Consider the following 18,366-nt stretch of genomic DNA (forward strand, 5'->3'; position numbering starts at 1 on the left):
TTTTTTTTTATAATTTTTATTTTACTAAAATACTCTTTATAATTTACAACTTATTTATTTAGTCGATCTTAATATTTGTTTTGCCTTATGAAAATAATAATATTATCATGAGTTCAAAATGTTTAAGAGTTAAATAAATAACAAAATTGACCAAATAGAAGTAAATACAACGATTTATCCTGTCTTATTAGGAATAAAATTGATATTTTTATTTTGATTTTTATTTGATTCCATTTAGTTAGGGCCAAAGTTGTCATTTTCTACGATGTTTTGGTAAAACAATTTAATAAATCTATTAAATTATAGGGGTATTGTAATAAAATGACTAAAATAATCTATATGCACATTGATCATCAAACAAAAAGTCTTAGGTCCCATCTGACGGACGGTTCGATGGGACCTAAGAATTTGTCCAACTACTCCAAGTTTCTCCCTAAATATTAGCACGTGGAAAAGCTGTGGTCCTGTTTATAACACACGTGCCAATCGGTGAATATATACATCGCAGATTTTTGCCACCTCCATTTTATCTAATGCACAACGGCACCCCACCGCACATCCCAACCGTATATTATGAACATCTCCAAAAGATAAATTCCGGAGATGTTCTAAATGCACGCTGATATGTGCATGTGGGGTGCTGATGTTATTTCGATTTCATCTTCTAACTTCCACCTGTAGTGCCTAAGACAGACTTCGTAGTAATATAACTAACACGTGTCCATTGAAGAAGTTTCACATAAATATCTATTTTCTTGTTTCTCTCCCAGCTTTGGTTCTTTCACTGCTCACACACGGACTTTTGGTCTATGACCAGCAACTGAAACAACGGGAGGAATTTCGTTCGTCTCAGAGCTCTGGTGGTGCTTTCATGGCGACTTACAAGTTATTGACTGTGACTATTTTTCTAGCCTTAATTTTTGTGAGAATTGGGGCAGAGACAGAAATCAATGATGAAGTTGTTGTATCGGAAGCCTCTGATTCGTCTCTGACCGAACTGAAGGAGCTTAAATCGAGGATCTCTGTTCTAGGTCAGTTTTGATTGTTCGTTATCAGATTTTTGATATTTGAAGTTTTCTTTTCTCCTTTTTCCTTTTTTTCCCTTGCCGGGAGTCTTTTAGGTTTAGTTTGGTGGTTAGATGTTCGTTTTAGTATTTGAGTTTTGGAGATTTCTGAAAACTTCTGTTGGATTTCAACACGTGTTTGTTCGTTTATGCAAATTTTAGAGGTTTTTTTCTTCGTTTTATTTGGAATGGTTAAGATCTTCTATATTGCAACTTACAAGAGTGAGAAAGAGAATGTAGGTTTGTTTGGATGTGTTGCAAAAGAACATGCATTTATTTTCATATCTCTTTGTGTTAGACCTCAAGCAAAGTACCTGGAAGTTCATTTCTTTACTTTATGCATAAAATGGTAACTATGAACACTTTACAGGGCATTTCTTTTAATATCTTTTTGTGTTAGACCTCTTTTTGGGAACGCAAAGTACCTGAATATCATGTCATTATTTTCTGCATAAAACGGTCATCATGAACAATTTACAGGAATTGTATTCCTAATAAAAGGTTTGCTAATAAAAAAGTTTGAATAGTGATTTTTTTTTTTCCCAGGAATTGTATTCCTAATAAAAGGTTTGCTAATTGTATTCCTACCAGGGGTTTATATGATCATATATTGGAAATTTGGCTTTGGCTTTGGCTTTTAAATAGTATCATAAAAAGTGTTTCTAAAGATATGGTTCATTACACAAATGGAGAAAGGATTTTTTTTTTTTTTTTTTTTTTTATGGAATTATAAGCGTTGCTGCTGAGTTATAGTATATTACTACTCAAAGAAAGTATGCCCTTACATTTGGTTCAGTATTTTCTTTTTGTCTGTTTTGTTAGTTTTGGGTTTTAATGCAGTAGTGATACATCTTGTGCTGTGGAGTGTATCGTATGTATATAATCTGATAAAATAAATATGTAATATAATGACCTTTTATTTCTTTTTTGTTGAAGAGTCTAGCATTGATGAAAAAAGCCTAGAGTTGAAGGGCAAGGATGATACCATTGCACAGATGGGAAAGACTATTAGAGAGAAATCAGATAGCATTGCATCATTACAGATTGAAATAGATGCGCTCCAGGTAAGGTTTATAATTGAACTGAACATAGCTATCAAAACGCAGAGGAATTTATCCACAAGATCAATTACCTTGAACTAAAACATCTAAGTTAACTTTGTACCTAGCAGCATCCTTCTTAAATGTTTGTTCAGCAAAACAAATATGAACTTATTACAAATCAGGTCTTGAATTAGGTCCATTGTAATTTAATAATACCATGGTATTTCTAATCTAATAGTGAATAGTCCCAAAGTTTTCACCCCACTAGAACTACATGGTCCATGTAGACAGATAAAAGGAATATTTTTCAAATGTTGACAATCATTTTTTTTTCTTGACTGGCTATTGAGAAAATCTCCAACTTCATTTAATTATAACAAATTGATTCTTGTGTTTTGTAGAGAAAAGGGACTGCAGATGCTGAAGAGCAGGTGGGAAAGGCTCATGCAAGGGCAGGCGAACTTGAGAAACAGGTCCTCTATGATGGGAGAAAAACATTTTATACTTCTAAAGAAGTGGTGGAATTATTTTAAATTTACTCTTTGCACAGGTTGATAAACTTAAAAAAGAAGTAGAAACACAGAATACAAAAAAGGATGCTTTGGAAGCCCGATCAAGTGAAGCTGAGAAGAAAATGCGTGAATTGGAGGCCAAACTACAGAATGTAAGCAAGTAGTTGTGGTTGATTGCTGATAATGCCTCCAAAGTTGTATATTCATTGCATGTTTATCATGCTTAAGATTCTATTATCATCACCATTGAATAATATTAATACATTATTTTCTTTATCTCTTCTGGCAGTGACCCTTAATGAAGCCGTGCTTGTCATATACCTGCTTTAACTTTTTCGGGCAATATTACCTACTTTAATTGAGCATCAGTTACCATTTGATAGATAATATATACATTTTTATTTGATCAAAGAGGGAAATCCTCACTTATGAGTGCATGTGATCATTAGGATGTGGAGTATATTAAAGTATTATTAATAGAAAAACTGCATTATCAGGAGAGACCCTTGAAATATAGACATATCATAAGAGAAATGAATCAGATAATACAGGAGCTGGAATGGGTATGCCAGTCTACTGATGATTTGGCAAGGCAAGGGATGGGAAGGTGGTTAGATGAGATTAGCCACCTCTTGGGAAGGCAATACTTCAGAATTGCACTAAAAGTTTTTTTATTTTTTTAAATGACTAACAGAAAATTTTATTAAATTAATGAACTTAAAGATGGATTACAACCACCAGCTCCATAGAGATGGCCCAATCCCCAATTGTCATACAAAGCCACCCAATATTAATGACCTCTAGCAACCCTTCAATGCTTTAAAAGGTGTGGGAGGCATACATGCGCTGAGGCCCCCCCAAAATGCCCTAAGGCGTTTGCCAGAGGCATTGACACCTCTGAGGTGCATGCCTCATGCGTTTTTTTTTTCCATGAGGCGTGCTAGAGGCCTATGCCTCATGTGCCTCATGTAAAAAGACAGAGAAAAAGAAAATATAAAGAAAAAAAGAAAAAAAAAGTAAAGGAAGGGAAAGGAAAAGAAAGGGAAGGGGAAGGAAAAGAAAGAAAGAGAAGAAAAAAAAGAGAAAAAGAAAGAAAAGAAACGGAAAGGGAAGGGAAGATAAGGAGAAAGAAAGTGGGCCAGGGGCTTCGCCCCCCAGACCCCCAGTCCCCCCTTTTCAATGCATCCCCAATTTGTTTTTTCTTTCATCTTCATTTTTCTTAATATAAAAGATTTTTATTAAAAAATAAAGAAAAATGATATTTTTCTTCCTCTTCTTCCCCCCTCCTCTTAAGGAGGCTTATGCCTCTTACGTTCTAAACTACGCCTCATGCCTCTAGGTAGTGGAATGCCTTGCGTCATGCCTTCGCGTTTTAAAACATTGCAACCCTTTATTTGCCCATGCATCGGCCAACCCATTTGCGATTCTTCTAATCCATTTAAAAGAAGCCCCAAGTTCATATCCAGGACCTTCTAACCCTCAATTGTACTAAAAATTTCTTTTAAGTTATAAATAGTTTTGACAGTTATCTATAAATAAAAAATAGGAAAGAAAATGAAACTGCATATCTGTAGTAAAGACTCTTTAAAGGTGAAGGGCTGAAAGAATGTAATAATCTGCCCCTACACTAGGTTTCCCATCTTCCTAGAAACACCTATTAAGTGGAAAAGGAAGAATATCTTTTAAAATTCTTCCTCTAGGAATGAAAGCTTATAGCAGCCAATATGTTAAGAGTATTATTAATAACAAAACTGGTGGAGACTCTTTAAATGTGAAGGATTGAAAGAAGGAATGAATCTGCACCAAAACTAGTCTTATCCGGAATGTAGGTTTCCCCTATTCCCAGACACATCTGTTAAAGTAATGGAGGGATATCTTATAAAATTCTTCCTCCAGAAATGAAAGCTTGTAGCAGCCAAGATGAATTGATGACATGTTGCAAGAGCTCAAAAGTAACCTCAATCAACTGCACAAGAGCAAATGATTTTGATATCAGAAGAAAGGGACCAAAATATATATTTTAATTTATGGATTAGATGGTCCACTTTCAAAACTATGTCCAAAGCTGTTATCAATGTAATGAGTTCAATATTTCTTCCTCCTTTTTGTTTTCTTCCCTTTTTTATGTGTAGAAATCATCAAACTGTGGGATGCTTGAGTTGTATCTTCTCTGCTGATTGTTGCTCCTATTCTTGGAGCCACCTCAATCTTGGGGCCATTAGAGGAGTTGGAAATGGCTAATGGTGTTACCAACAGTTCATGGAGTCTTTACTGCACAATACACATTTTGAGGTTGAATAAGAACCCTGAATCTTAGTTATTGCTCAAAATCTCAAAGCTTTTGGCCCTAAGTAGATTAATAGGGTGGGCTGTTCTTACAAGAGTATATTTCAAAAGTGAAAAAAAAAAACAAAAATGTCTTAGGATCTCCTGATAGATGGTTCTTACTGTTGGATTTCTTAATTAGATTTAATAGGGAAATAGGAAATCTGTTAGATGCTGAATATGTTTCAGGGGCAGACAAGATCTACTGGATAGTTATGGAGGGAACTCAGGACTAGCAGGTACTGGTAGTGTGTTTAGAGGTTCCTCAAGTAAAGTGGGGACTACAATGGAGAATTTTGTGGATGCCAATCGGTGGAGGCGAAAAGATTTCTGATGGAGGAACTAAAAATCAGAGGACAGATTAGTTTGAAAATCAAGGAAGCTAAAAAGGCTTTAGTACTGCTGGTTGGATTGGACGTGGTAGAATGGTTCACAGACTTTGTAGCAAAAGCAAGTGCAAGCTGGAAGGAGAGAAGCTGGAAAGAGCTCACCACGAAGGTGGGAAGAAGATATGTGGTGGAATGCAGAAGAAATCATAAAGGGTCGTTCATCTCTCTTTCAGAATTCTTTGACAAGAAAGGAAACAACCGGTAAGGAGGAGTCAGGGGTGGATTGATATAGCAAAGGCTCTGAAGGAATTTTCATCCCGAGTGAAAGCAGAAAAGAAAAGAGGTACAGAAAATAAGAAAGAAGAGGAGATTTCAAGAACAGTAGTCAATCTTGAATCCCCTAGGCAACGTGACTCTACCTTGGTGCAAACTGGAACTAACGCAGCTCTGTTAGTAACAGCTGAAAGAGGGGATTGAACAAGCAAGCTGTTGAAATCGATAATCCAACTAGAGGGTGGAAGGAAATTGCTGGTTCTTTGACAAAATGTTTGAAACTAAGAACAAAATATATCCTAACACCCTTTGATACGTGCAAAGCCTTGCTGGATCCACTTGAAAATAAAGTAGCAGTAGAGGCTGTATGTCTACAGGATGATTATGGATCGATTAATATCTTCAGGTGGTCTCCTTCTTCAAACTCAAAGGATTCCTCGATTTTAAATGGGGTGGTAGTGCGTATCGTGGGTTTACCTTTCCATCTTTGGAAGGATGGAGTTGCAGAAGTGATAGCAGTGTTGTGTGGAGCAAAACTGGATGGTGCATTCTGGGCTGACCTCAGGTCTGCAGCTGTATTGTTGAATGGAGTCAAGCACGAGGATAATCCCGGGAAAGTGAATGTGAAGGTAGAAGAAGCTTTCATGGAGGTCTGGTTGGCTTCCTCCATGGAAGCTGAACTTTGGAGGAAAGCTTGAAAGGAGGAAGATGCAAAGGTTGAAGTTGAAGTCCTACGTGGCAGCAAAGGATTGGAGGTCCTGCAAGGAAAAGAAGGTTATACAAAAAAGGGCGAACATAACTTGAGAAGTTCAAAAGCTTTGCAGAAGGAGGAAAGTCTGAAACATGCTCAACGAGGTAGCAACTGGCCTTCTGCCAAATCTTATGCCCATGCAGTTACAAGTGGCGTCATTCCCAAACTATCAATTACACCTGCTTTTCAGCGAGAAGACCAAAAAGGGTTAGGAAAATATGCTGAAGATGGTGAGTTTAAGCAGGTGGGCCAGGGGGAAAAGACAAAACTAGATTTGGTGGGCCCAAAATTCTAAAAATTGGGCCGGCTAAATCGGAAGTGGTGGGTACTGGGCTTTCTAAAGGAGGCTCTTATAAAAGATCAGGGGTATAAGTCTTCAATGGGCCGCAAACATTAAGCCCATATAAGGCGGGTCAGGTGGACACAAGGAGCCCATTTTAAGGGCCAGACCCAAAAGAGAAAATTTAAAGAGGCACGTGACTAAGGGTGTGCCTTCGATAGATGGTTATTACCATCTATCTTCTTCCTCTTCGAGATCAACAGACTGAATAGGAGGATGTTCAACCTTTATGCATGTTGGAGGTTTGAAACAATGGATTACGATGGCAAGATTAAAAAAACCGTCGCTAGAAAAGCGTAACCCAAGATGTGTTAGACAAAGTGATCTAGAGGAAAGAAGGAATGACTTCTCTGAGAATGAAGACTTTAGCGATTCAGAATCGGACGATTTTGTGAGTCTGGATAGCATCGATCTAAGCAGATCGAAGGACATCACTGAGGAAGACAACTTCAGAACGAAAGTTTACGATGGAACGACAGAAGGCTAGTACGACTGGGACTCAGGTTTTGTTTATACTCGCAAGGGAGATTAGCCCTTTAGATCAGACTCTACCGGAATGGTCTGTAATGTATCGCCTGAAGCCTGACAGCAGTGGAAGACTAACTCAACTGCGGAAGGTGATAAGTGTTGATATCCTACGAAAAATCTCTTATGTAGATCAGACCATAGGAAACGGGATTAGACTTGCTTCCCTATGCCGGTCCCTCTCCCTTGGAAGCTCACCTGGTCCCCAACAATGCATGTACTTTTGTTCGTTCGGTTTTAGTTATTGATGCTCTTCCTGTGGTTGAAACAGATACTCCAGCATCCAAAGAGGAATAATTAGGCGGGGAGGGAGGCAGAGAGCTTAACAATGGTGAAGGTGAGAGGAGTGAGGGAGAGTTGGAGGTTAAGAAAAAGCAGGAGGAAGAGTTAGGAAGAATATGTGAGTAGATCTGTGCATTATTGGAGGAGTATAAAGCAAAGGAGGAGGGATTAGATGGCGGGGAACATGAAGCAAATCCTCAGAACAAGGAGTGTTACAGAAGCTCTAGGTTGGAGGGGGAGGTGGGTGAAGTTAGTGGGCTGGCTAAAAAGACAGAGGGGAATGTGCAAAGGAAAAAGAAAAAGAGATCCGAAGTGGAGAGACTAATCTTAGATATAGAGGGTGATATCGAGTTTAGTGGAAGGGGAGAGAGAAGGAGGGGTTCTTTGTGAGATGGAACTGGGTTATTAAGGGGCGTCTAAAAGGAGTCTTATAGTGGAAATTATTCGTTGGAATTGAGAAGGTTAGGGAGTGCAAGAAAAAGAAGGGCAATTAAAGACTTGCTGAGAAGAGAGAAACCCGATATAGTCATGTTATAGGAAACCAAGTTGGCGGATTTGGATAGAAGATGAGTCAAAAGTGTGTGGAAATCAAGAAGAGTTTGCTGGACTTCAGCTTCTCCTTGGGGAGCCTCGGGAGGGATAGTTACCTTGTGGAGGGAGGATGTTGTAGAATCAGTGGAAGAACTTATAGGGAGATTCTATGTGTCTTTAAAATTCAGAAATGTGGAAGACAGATTCACTTGGGTGTTAACTAATGTCTACGGGCCAAATAGTTATAGAGAAAGGAAGGAAATGTGGGAGGAGTTGTATGGAATACAAGGCTTATGGGATGGCCCGTGGTGCCTGGGGGGATTTCAATGTAATCAGGTTTTGCAATGAATCAAATAATCCCCAAAGAACGATTACTACAAACATGAGAAATTTCAATGACTTAATTAGCACTTGTGGTCTAAAGGCGTTACCCCTTCTACAAGCTAATTTTACACGGTCTAATTTCCAAGAAAACCCTCTGTGCTCCAAACTTGATAGGTTCCTTTTTAATGTAGAGTGGGAGGATCATTGGAGGAATTTGGTGGCCATAACTCTTCCTGGAGTTATGTCTGATCATTGCTTTATCCTATTAGGTCAAGAAACTCTAGGCTTTGGACCACGACCCTTTAGATTTGAGAATATGTGGCTGACTCATCCGGACTTTGAACGATTGGTAGGTGAGTGGTGGAATGAAGGCTTGAGAGGGGTAAAGTGGAAAGGTGTAAGGTTCCACAAAAAGTTGAAGAGATTGAGAGCCAGGATTAAAGAGTGGAATCAGGAGCATTTTGGAAGGATAGAGGAGCAAAAGAATAATTTGTTATCGATAATTGATGATCTAGATTCCAAAGAATCTCAACGAATCATGAATGAGCAAGAAAGGAATTTGAGAAGACATTTAAAAAAGGAATTGGAAGAGGTTCTTCTTAGAGAGGAGATTTCCTGGAGGCAAAAGTCAAGACATAAATGGATCAAAGAAGGGGACAACAATACAAAATTTTTCCATGCGTTGGCTAATGGGAGGAGATGAAAAAACTGTGTGGCCAGATTAGAAGTGGATGGATCGGAAGTAACAAACCAAGATGAGATAGCCAGAGTGTTGGTGGATCACTTTAAATCAATTGTAGGGAAGGCATTGAATAATAGACTAAGGCTGGGAGGTCTAGATTGGTCCAAGCTGTTTGAAGAGCAAGCAATCTGGTTAGAGAGAAGTTTTGAAGAAGAGGAAATTAGGCAAGCAGTGTTTTCAATGGACAGATCTAAAGCTCCTGGGCCAGATGGCTTCACCATGGTTTTTTATCAAGATTGTTGGAATGTGGTAAGAGAAGACCTTTGTACTGTGTTTAAGGAATTTGAGGACAATAACAAAGTAAGCCTTGGAGTTGATGCTACTTTCATAGCTCTAACCCCTAAGAAGAAAGAAGCAAATGATCCTAAAGATTTTAGGCCGACCAGCTTGGTGACTAGCATTTACAAAATCCTGGCTAAAGTGTTATCTTTGAGGATTAAAGTAGTGCTGCCCTCCATCATTAGTCAAGCCCAAGGAGCATTTGTGCAAGGGAGACAAATAACATATCAAATCTTAATAGCTAATGAGTGTGTGGAGGATATGAGAGTCTGGAAATGAAGGTTTTGTTTGTAAGCTGGTTTTAGAAAAGGCCTATGATTTTGTGGATTGGAGTTTTTTATTAGAGGTCCTAGGGTGTTGTGGGTTTGGAGTTAGATGGTGTAATTGGATAAAGGGCTGCATAAGTTCTTGCCATTTTTCGGTATTGGTTAATGGGGGTAGTCAAGGATTTTTTTCCCAGCGTTTAGAGGACTAAGGCAGGTGACCCCTTTTCCCCTTTCCTTTTCGCCCTAGTCGCAGATGTTTTCAACGGTTTGATCTCTCTAAGGCAGGCATGGAAGGAGTAGTGAGAGGTTGGAAGATAGGAAGGAACCAGAATCAAGGTCACCCACTTAGCTGATTGTTGACCAAGGGGTTCTCAAATTGAAACTCAACAACAATCTTGGCAAGCTGGGCATGATAGATATCTATACTCAGCTTGAGGTGGAGTGTTGAGAATATGTTTTGTTTTTTTTTTTTTGGATAAATAACAAAGACTTTTATTAATGGGTATTCATAAAGAAAGATACAAAAGGAGGGGTAAAAACTCTTAACCCTCCCAAGAATACAGTTCAGATTACAATATTGCCCAGAAAAAATTGACTCTTCCCACCCCTTGTTTGGCCAATGAATCTGCCGAGGAATTGACACACCTCTTAGTCCGTTGAAACTTGACTTCCATGTTTTGAGTGAGATGTCTAACTTTCTTCTTCTCATTTAGAAACTTCCACAAACTAGAATCATCCTTCATTAGCCAGTTTTGAGTGTTGAGAATATGTTTTGTTTTTTTTTTTTTGGATAAATAACAAAGACTTTTATTAATGGGTATTCATAAAGAAAGATACAAAAGGAGGGGTAAAAACTCTTAACCCTCCCAAGAATACAGTTCAGATTACAATATTGCCCAGAAAAAATTGACTCTTCCCACCCCTTGTTTGGCCAATGAATCTGCCAAGGAATTGACACACCTCTTAGTCCGTTGAAACTTGACTTCCATGTTTTGAGTGAGATGTCTAACTTTCTTCTTCTCATTTAGAAACTTCCACAAACTAGAATCATCCTTCATTAGCCAGTTTATAGCCAACTTAGAATCACCTTCCACTATCAGTTTTCTGATATTTAACTCTTGAGCTATTTTTAACCCTTCCAAAACAACCAATATTTCAGCTCTAAGAGAGTCCCCCCATCCAATAGAACCAGAATACAATGCAATAATTCGACCTTCACCATTCCTGAAATCTCCCCCCATACCCGATAGGCCTAGATTTCCTTCGCTATTGCCATCAAAGTTTAGTTTAGTGAACCACGAAGCTGGAGGGCACCAAATTGGGTTAGGTGAAATCCTCCTTGGAGCTGACCAAGCCACTTCTTTCCACTTCCTGATGATATCTCCTGAATAGTTTTTAAAAAGTTGCAAAGTCTTAACCCAATGAACCACCCTTATAGAAATTAGTTCAATGATTACACTTATTTCTTTCTTTCCCATGAAAGGTCTGTTGAGTCCTTTCCTCCCAGACTGTCCAAGATACAGCTGCTCTTACACATCTCCATAGAATTTTCCCTCTCTTCTTCAGCCCCCTAACGGTAGTAGAATGAAATAGGCTTGGTACATTTGAGGGGGGGGGGGGTCACTTGCAACCAAAAAGATAGAAAAACCAACACCAGATCTCTGAAACAAATGGGCAGGAAACCAGTAAGTGATAACAATTCTCACCATTCTTCTTACAAAGGATGCCCCAGTGTGGGGATAAACACCAATTAGGCCTTTTTCTTTGAAGTAGGTCACAAGTGTTACACTTTTCAAGGAAAGCTTCCCAACAAAAAGCACTAATTCTGGGAGGAGAATATGTTTTGTTTGTAGGGGCTCATTTGTCTTTTTCATTTATTTGTATTTGGGCACTATAACTAAGGGCATATATGTAATTTAGTAACCTAATATAAAGTTTTCTTTGTGGGAGTGAACAGTTACACATCCCACATATTCAAATGTTTCTTCTTCTTCTTCTTCCTCCTAGCTCAAGTTTACATCTGAAACATGCCACAAGTGTTTATCTTCCTGAGAACTATTTCCCTACAGAAAATCCTTGCCTTGAGAGGGACTGATCTACTCCACACCTGTGATTGGAGGAGTTAGCAAACTTTGGGGATGTAAAAGCACACAAAAGAATGAAGCACAAGAGAACGTAACCAAGAGTGAGGCTGTCCCTAATATTACTATCCAAGTAAAATGAGTCCAGGAAGGTAGCTTCAAGAATGTTCAGGAGGTTGATCACAGATTCAAGCTCCCCTTCCCTAAGACCTAGAAAACTTGGAAATAGGTTCTGAATTCTGATTTGTATGAGGATAAAGCATAGAGATTAGTAAAATGGTCTTTTAGAGAAAAATTCCTACCCAAGTAAAAGGGCAGCCTGGTACATGAGGCTCCCGCCAATGTGGGGTCTGGAGAGGGACAGATGCATGCAGACTTACCCCTGCACATACAAAGAGGCTGTTTCCAGGATTTGAACCTGGTCAACCAGGTCGAAATGGAGCAACCCAACTGTTGCGCCAAGGCCCACCCAAGTGTCTTTTCAAAAAAAGAAATTTGTTGCCCATGCCTACATTACTTAATAATAGTTTTTAAGGCCAGCATGATGCTAAAAATAACTTTCCAAGGGGAGGCCATAGTTGCCCTAGGAGAAAAGCTAGCACCCCAACAAATTTCCATCAGACCATGGATAATAGCAAATTACTTTATGCGACAACCTGTCCTGCTTCAGATGGAGCCTCCACAACCACTTATGCAATAGATAGTTTCTAGTTCCAGAGGGAGCCTCCACAACCACTTACGCAATAGGGAGTTTCATTCTTATTTATTCCTATATACTTCTTATCACTGAAATGATAGTTTCATGTCTTTTCATGGTTACATTCACTTATTCAGTTGAACTAGGTTAGCTGGTGTTCTATTATGGAGATACTGATATTATTATTACTGACATTACTCCGTTTGTTATCTTTGGCTTGCTGGTACAGCTCCAAAAGATCAATGATGGACAGAAAAGCAGAATTCGCAAAACTGAGCGTGCCCTTAAAGTGGCAGAGGTATTTTAGTTACTTGGTGTCTCTTGGTTTTATTTATTTTTCTTATGCTATATGACGGTGATGTAAGTTTGATTTCCTTTTCAATGACTACAGGAAGAGATGATGAAGGCAAAGTTGGAGGCCACTTCAAAGACTAAAGAATTGTTGGAGGTAAGACTAAGTGCTGGTGCTTTAATTTTGTTAATGGTTATAAAAAACTGGACCAGAAGAACTGGGTAATCCTGGGAATAGGGAACCATTTTTTAGTTCATGCAAGCTCACTTCCTGGTTTAGTAAGTGCATAAAACTGGTCAAACTAGTAAAACTCAAGTGGACAGAATGGTGTGTGGAAACCCAGTGGTTTAATGATCCAGTAGGTTTTGCAAACCTTAGAAAGCAGAAATATTGAACCTGTAATCTGAAACCAATTGGATTCTCTCTCTCCATACATGTGCACAGATATTCACACATTTGCTACTTCTCTTGTATATTTTGGTTGGTTATACTTTTGATATAATGATTAGCCATTGCCCTTTTACTGCAGTTGCAGAAGGTGCACTACTCCACATTGCATTTCATGTAGTTCTTGTCTTGGTGACAATTTGAATAAATGTATTTGATTAATATTTGTTATTACTTATTACTTTGATCAGGTTCATGGTGCATGGCTTCCATCTTGGCTTGCAACTCATTTACTTCATTACCAGGTAAAATGATGCCATGTTCCTTCTATGTTTATATGACAAGGCCTTTATGCCCTTGTACTAAAAGAAGAAAAAAAGGATGAAAGGAAAAGCTTCTTTTTTTAATTGTCTTTTTCTCAACTTGCAGTCCTTTATGGAAAAAGAGTGGAATGAGCATGGGAGGCCTGCCATGGATGTTGCCACCCAAAAGGTTGTATTTTGTTATTGCATGACGTGTGTAGCTGAGTTGATCAATTCTTAGTTCTAATGATTGTAGAATTTGTCTATTATATATATATATATATATATATATATATATATATATAGGATCAACTGGTTATTTTCTCATTTCTGAATTATTTCAGGCTCTAGAGATAAAAGCTCAGGCTGAGAAGTGGGCTTTACCCCACATTGAAACAGTTAAAACTGTAAGTTAGCAGTAATTATGTCCTATCCTTTTTAATTGAGAAAAAAAGGCGTTCTCCTTTCCACATTTTTTTACAATTTATGTTCTGTTTCATTAACTTTTGACCTATGACTTTCTAATGGTACTGTATGAATGGATTTTTCTTTATGGCTTACTATAAATTAAAACAAAAGTCATGAGATGTGATCGATTTTTAATGAATTTTCTTTTTAATAAATTTCTTTTTTATTATAAAAAATTAAGTTATAAGATATGATCAGTTCTAAACCAGAATATTGGCTAGCTAGTAACTACACAATGTGGGCTGCAATACCATGCTCTACGGTTCCTGTTGTGTACTCATCTCTCTTGCTTGAATATGAATTAATGGATCCAGATTCAAGACATAGCTGGGATAACATTCTACTTTTACGTGTATTATTATTATTATTTTTTGGTTTTTATTTGTATTTAAGTTGGATCTATAGAAGGCTTATAATCATGTTTATTGGTGTTATCTTCAGTAATCATGTTTATTGGTGTTATCTTCAGTTGGTGATGGAGAAGATGTGTTTTGGGGCAAGATGAATTAATTGGATGATGGTATGCCTGAAGACCACTCATTTTCAATTTTCATTAATGGCTCCCCAAAGGATTTCTTTAAAGCAACTAGAGGGCTTTGACAAGGGGATCCTTTGTTTTCTTAGCTATTTATTTTGGGTGTTGAGATATTCGCTAAATTGTTAAAGAGAGCTGATGAGAGGAATTTTTAAAGTTTTAATGGTGGGGAGACAAGAGTAGGTGGTTTCTGATTTACAGTTTGCTGATGGTAGTTTTGATCAGTATAAGGCATGATTGGCAGCAAAGGGGTACAGTCAATGTATGGGGTTGACTTTGCTGAGACTTTCTCTCCTATTGCATGTTGAAAGCAATTTTTTTTGAACAAACCCAAATAGACTTGAAATAGCTCATATCCCAAATTAGTGGGTTGGCTAGTATTCTAGCTAAATCATCAAAACTAAATAAGGTGTCTCGTACGGGAATTCCTTCTCTTTAAGTGGGAAGGCTAGGTGTCATTCACCTAGGGGGAGGGGGTAGTTGCATAACTACCCCACTCCCTATTTAAGTTCCTTAGAGGGGAACTGGAGGCCTCTTTGGAGAAAATTGTCTTAGAACATACCACTCTTAGAGATTTAAGAAAAGCCAAGATAAAGAGAGAAGAAAAGAGAAGTTCTCAGGGGAAGACAGGGAAGAGAAAAAGAAATTTCCCTAATACAGGTAGGTAAAGGAAAGTTGTCTCTGTAAATACTTATATGCGTCTTTTGCTATGCATCTTCTCTCTTTCTTTTTTACTTCTAAGAAAGGAAATAGAGGGAAAGAAAGCATTTACAACCAGGTGTTTTTACTTGGTTGATTATAGTCCCTCTATCAAGATAGGTTAGGGATTAAACCATCTACAGTCTTATTCCCAAGGGCTGATTATGGTTCTTTTCAATTGAAAATGAAGAACAAAGGGATAAAAACTGTCTACAGTCAAATAATCATCTTGATTGACTACGGTTCCCTTCTTGTATACAAAACCCAAAAAGGTTAAGGCTGTCTACATTCAGGATTTTGTTTGATTGATGACAACTTATTGTAAAGAAAGGAGTGAGAAGGAAATCCTCTTTGTATCAAAAAGAAAAGAGAGAGGAATGTATTGTTGTGGAGTTTCTCAATTGCATTTTTTTTCTTTCTCATTTTTGTATGCTTGAAGTAACAACTTCAGTAATAGCTTCTCTACTTTGTTCTTTTCCAAGAAATGTTCAATGATTCACCCAGTGGATCACCATGATAGTAACAACTTCAGTAATAGCTTCTCTACTTTGTTCTTTTCCAAGAAATGTTCAATGATTCCTCTCTTTCCGATTTGTCCAACACACCGCTGCCCTTGTGCATCTCCAAAGCAATTTTCCCCTCTTCTTTGGCTGGCTTGGGAAAGTAGAAGTAAACAAGCTTTGTACATTAAGACGGAGAGTTCCACCTGCACCCAAACAAAGAAAAGAACCAATTCCAAATTGAAAAAGAAAAAGGAGATTAATAAGTGATAGCAATTCTCACCACCATTAACTTTGTAGAAGGAGCACTAGTGGGAGGAGAGGCACCAATTAGGTTTTTTCTTTGCAGTAGCTCATAAGTATTAATTCTTTTTAGAAACATTTCCCTGCATCACCCACCCACCCTAGGAGGGATATGAGTACTCCATATCTCCCTAAGAGGAAAAGAGGAAGGATGAGAAAAAGGAATTACATGTTAAGGTGATAGGGTCCAAATTCTCATATCCCTTTTACCATCTTCTAAACACACTCCTTCCAAGCCTTGTAATTGGTTTACAACACTGTTCAATTCATGATCATGAAACCCTCTTCTGAAGTCCAAACTCTCTTCTAAACACTCCTTTTTGTGGCCATTCTTCTGAGGGGGATCCCTTTATCGAATTGTTTGCTTTCCCTATTCGCTTGTCAGCTTCTGTTGAATCTTGTGTTAGCCTTTCTTCAACTCCTTTGGTCCCTGTAATTTAGTCGTCCTCTTTTCCTAGCTCCTTCATCCCTACTCCACCTCCTCCTAGTCCTGTGTTTACTACACATATGTTCTTATGTTCTTTAGAGGCGGTACCAATGACAAAGGTAAAGACATGCACAACTTGTTCTCCCATCTCTAGATGAGCCTTCGACACTTCCAATCACTAAAGAGAGGATACGTCCCATACCACCATCACTAGTACCTTCCTTCTCTGACCTTCACCTATCTATTGCATTGTGAAAGGGTAAGAAGTAATGTACTGCTCATTGCATTTCCAAACACCTTTCTTACAACTTTTTGTCCCCTTCCTACTATTCCTTCCTAGCCTCCATTTCAGCCTAGTCCATTCCTAAGAATGTATCAGAAGCTTTGTCTAAGCTAGAATGGAGGGACTCTATGAGGACTGGGATAAACACACTGAATAAGAAAGATGCTTGGGACATTGTAGACTTACTTGCTGGGTGTTAGTTGTATTTGGATATGGTTCTATTTTCTTTTTAGTTGCAGATGGATCCCTAGTGTGGCAGGACAATTTGATGCAAGCTTCTATAGATAGCAGAAGAAAAGGAGAACTCTTTGGAGAGCAACAAGAGTGGCAAAGGAAGAATTGATTGACAACATAACCATCAAGGTAGCACATTGGGTAAAAGTGCTGGATTTATACAAAGAGTTCTCTGTTGATGATATAACTAAGGGCTGGAATGTAGTAGCAAACTCTTCAAGACCTAAATCTGTAATCCAGGAGACTTGGACGCCACCTTCACATCAAAGATTTAAGCTGAATTTTGATGGGAGTTCACTTGGCAACTTGGGACTGTCCAGGATAGGAGGAGCTCTAAGAGATGAAGAAGGAAATGTACTATCCCTTTTCTCAGGGACATAGGGGTGGGAGATTCTTTAAGAGCTGGGATATTGGCTCTCCTCCATGGGCTGGGATTAGCTAAGCAGTTGGGCCTCCATTGGATTGAAGTGGAAGGGGACTCCAAGTTGTTAGTAGGTTGGATGCAGGAAGGAAGTTTGGAGAACTGGAGTTACAGACAAAATATGAGGGAAATTTGGTGGCTGATAAGGGACTTAGCTGTAAAATTTATTTGGGCTAGAAGGTCAACCAATGCCTTGGCTGATGGCTTAGCTAAACAAGGTTCAACCAGTGTGGATTGCTTCCGGGCAGCTTTGTAATAGGGGCTTGATGTGTGGGGTCAACACTCCTGTTGGGGTGATTGGTTTCCTTTATTTTATTAATGAAAGTTACTGTTTCTGATAAAAAATTTAATATTATCAGAGCTCTTGGATGTTCAAAAATGGTCTTTTGGGTCTGATTTTTGACTTTCTCATCACCCAAGGCTTTGTAATGATGTAACCTGGGCATTCAGGGGCTGGGGGTGTGTTTAGGGATGAGAATGGGAATGTTTCAGCCCTGTTCTCAGGACCATTTGGGGTGGGTGATTCTCTCAGAGACAGATCTATGCAGTTATGGAAGGTGTCTGATGGAGGGTAATTTGGCCCGACCTCGCAGCACGGGTACACGTGGGCGTGACCCTACTGAAACAGTGACTCAGCATGACAGCGCAACGAATGCAACCACAACTCGGAGGGAAGGTCCCACTGAGTTCAGCTCGGCAACTGGGCGGATAAGCTACTCGTCGGGAGCCACCTTACCTGCACCTCATCCCTGGGGTTAAGGATTTTCCAATGAGAGAAATAAGAATCTGTATTGCAGTTTCCACCGAGATCACGGTCACAGTACCGAGAGTTGTAAAAACCTCCGCGATGAGATAGAGGAGCTCATCCGTCGCGGATATTTGAGGAACTTTGTGCAAAATAATAATAATAATAATAGTAATAAAGCAGGTCGGCAAGGGGAGCACGGTAGGGATGCTCCCGAGTCTAGCAGCAGGCTGACTGAACAGCCGCAGAGGCAGCCTCCAGAGGAGAGGTCGGTTCGGGGGACCATCCACATGATAGTGGGAGGTTCGATCGTTGCGGGTTGTACTTCAGCAGCAGCTCGGACATCAGTTCGTGAGGCCGCCTGGGAAGAACAAAATCCTCTAAAGTGACCGAGGACAGAAGAGCC

General features: G+C 38.9%; 1 protein-coding gene across 1 annotated transcript in view; it reads left to right on the forward strand.

Moving 5' to 3' along the window:
• Positions 1-737: 737 nt before the first annotated feature.
• Positions 738-18,366, forward strand: part of LOC148870033 (uncharacterized) — a 45,495-nt gene continuing 27,866 nt past the window's right edge. Inside the window, exons 1-9 of the mRNA XM_088973632.1 lie at positions 738-1,031; positions 2,001-2,128; positions 2,509-2,580; positions 2,658-2,771; positions 12,594-12,662; positions 12,756-12,812; positions 13,295-13,348; positions 13,473-13,535; positions 13,690-13,752. Coding sequence (XP_088829758.1) covers positions 872-1,031; positions 2,001-2,128; positions 2,509-2,580; positions 2,658-2,771; positions 12,594-12,662; positions 12,756-12,812; positions 13,295-13,348; positions 13,473-13,535; positions 13,690-13,752 — 780 coding nt within the window. The 5' untranslated portion in view covers positions 738-871. The remainder of the gene's footprint in view (positions 1,032-2,000; positions 2,129-2,508; positions 2,581-2,657; positions 2,772-12,593; positions 12,663-12,755; positions 12,813-13,294; positions 13,349-13,472; positions 13,536-13,689; positions 13,753-18,366) is intronic.

The sequence above is a fragment of the Nelumbo lutea genome, chromosome 2, assembly GCF_056320005.1.
Source record: "Nelumbo lutea isolate HS-2025 chromosome 2, American lotus-T2T, whole genome shotgun sequence".
Lineage (NCBI taxonomy): Eukaryota > Viridiplantae > Streptophyta > Magnoliopsida > Proteales > Nelumbonaceae > Nelumbo > Nelumbo lutea.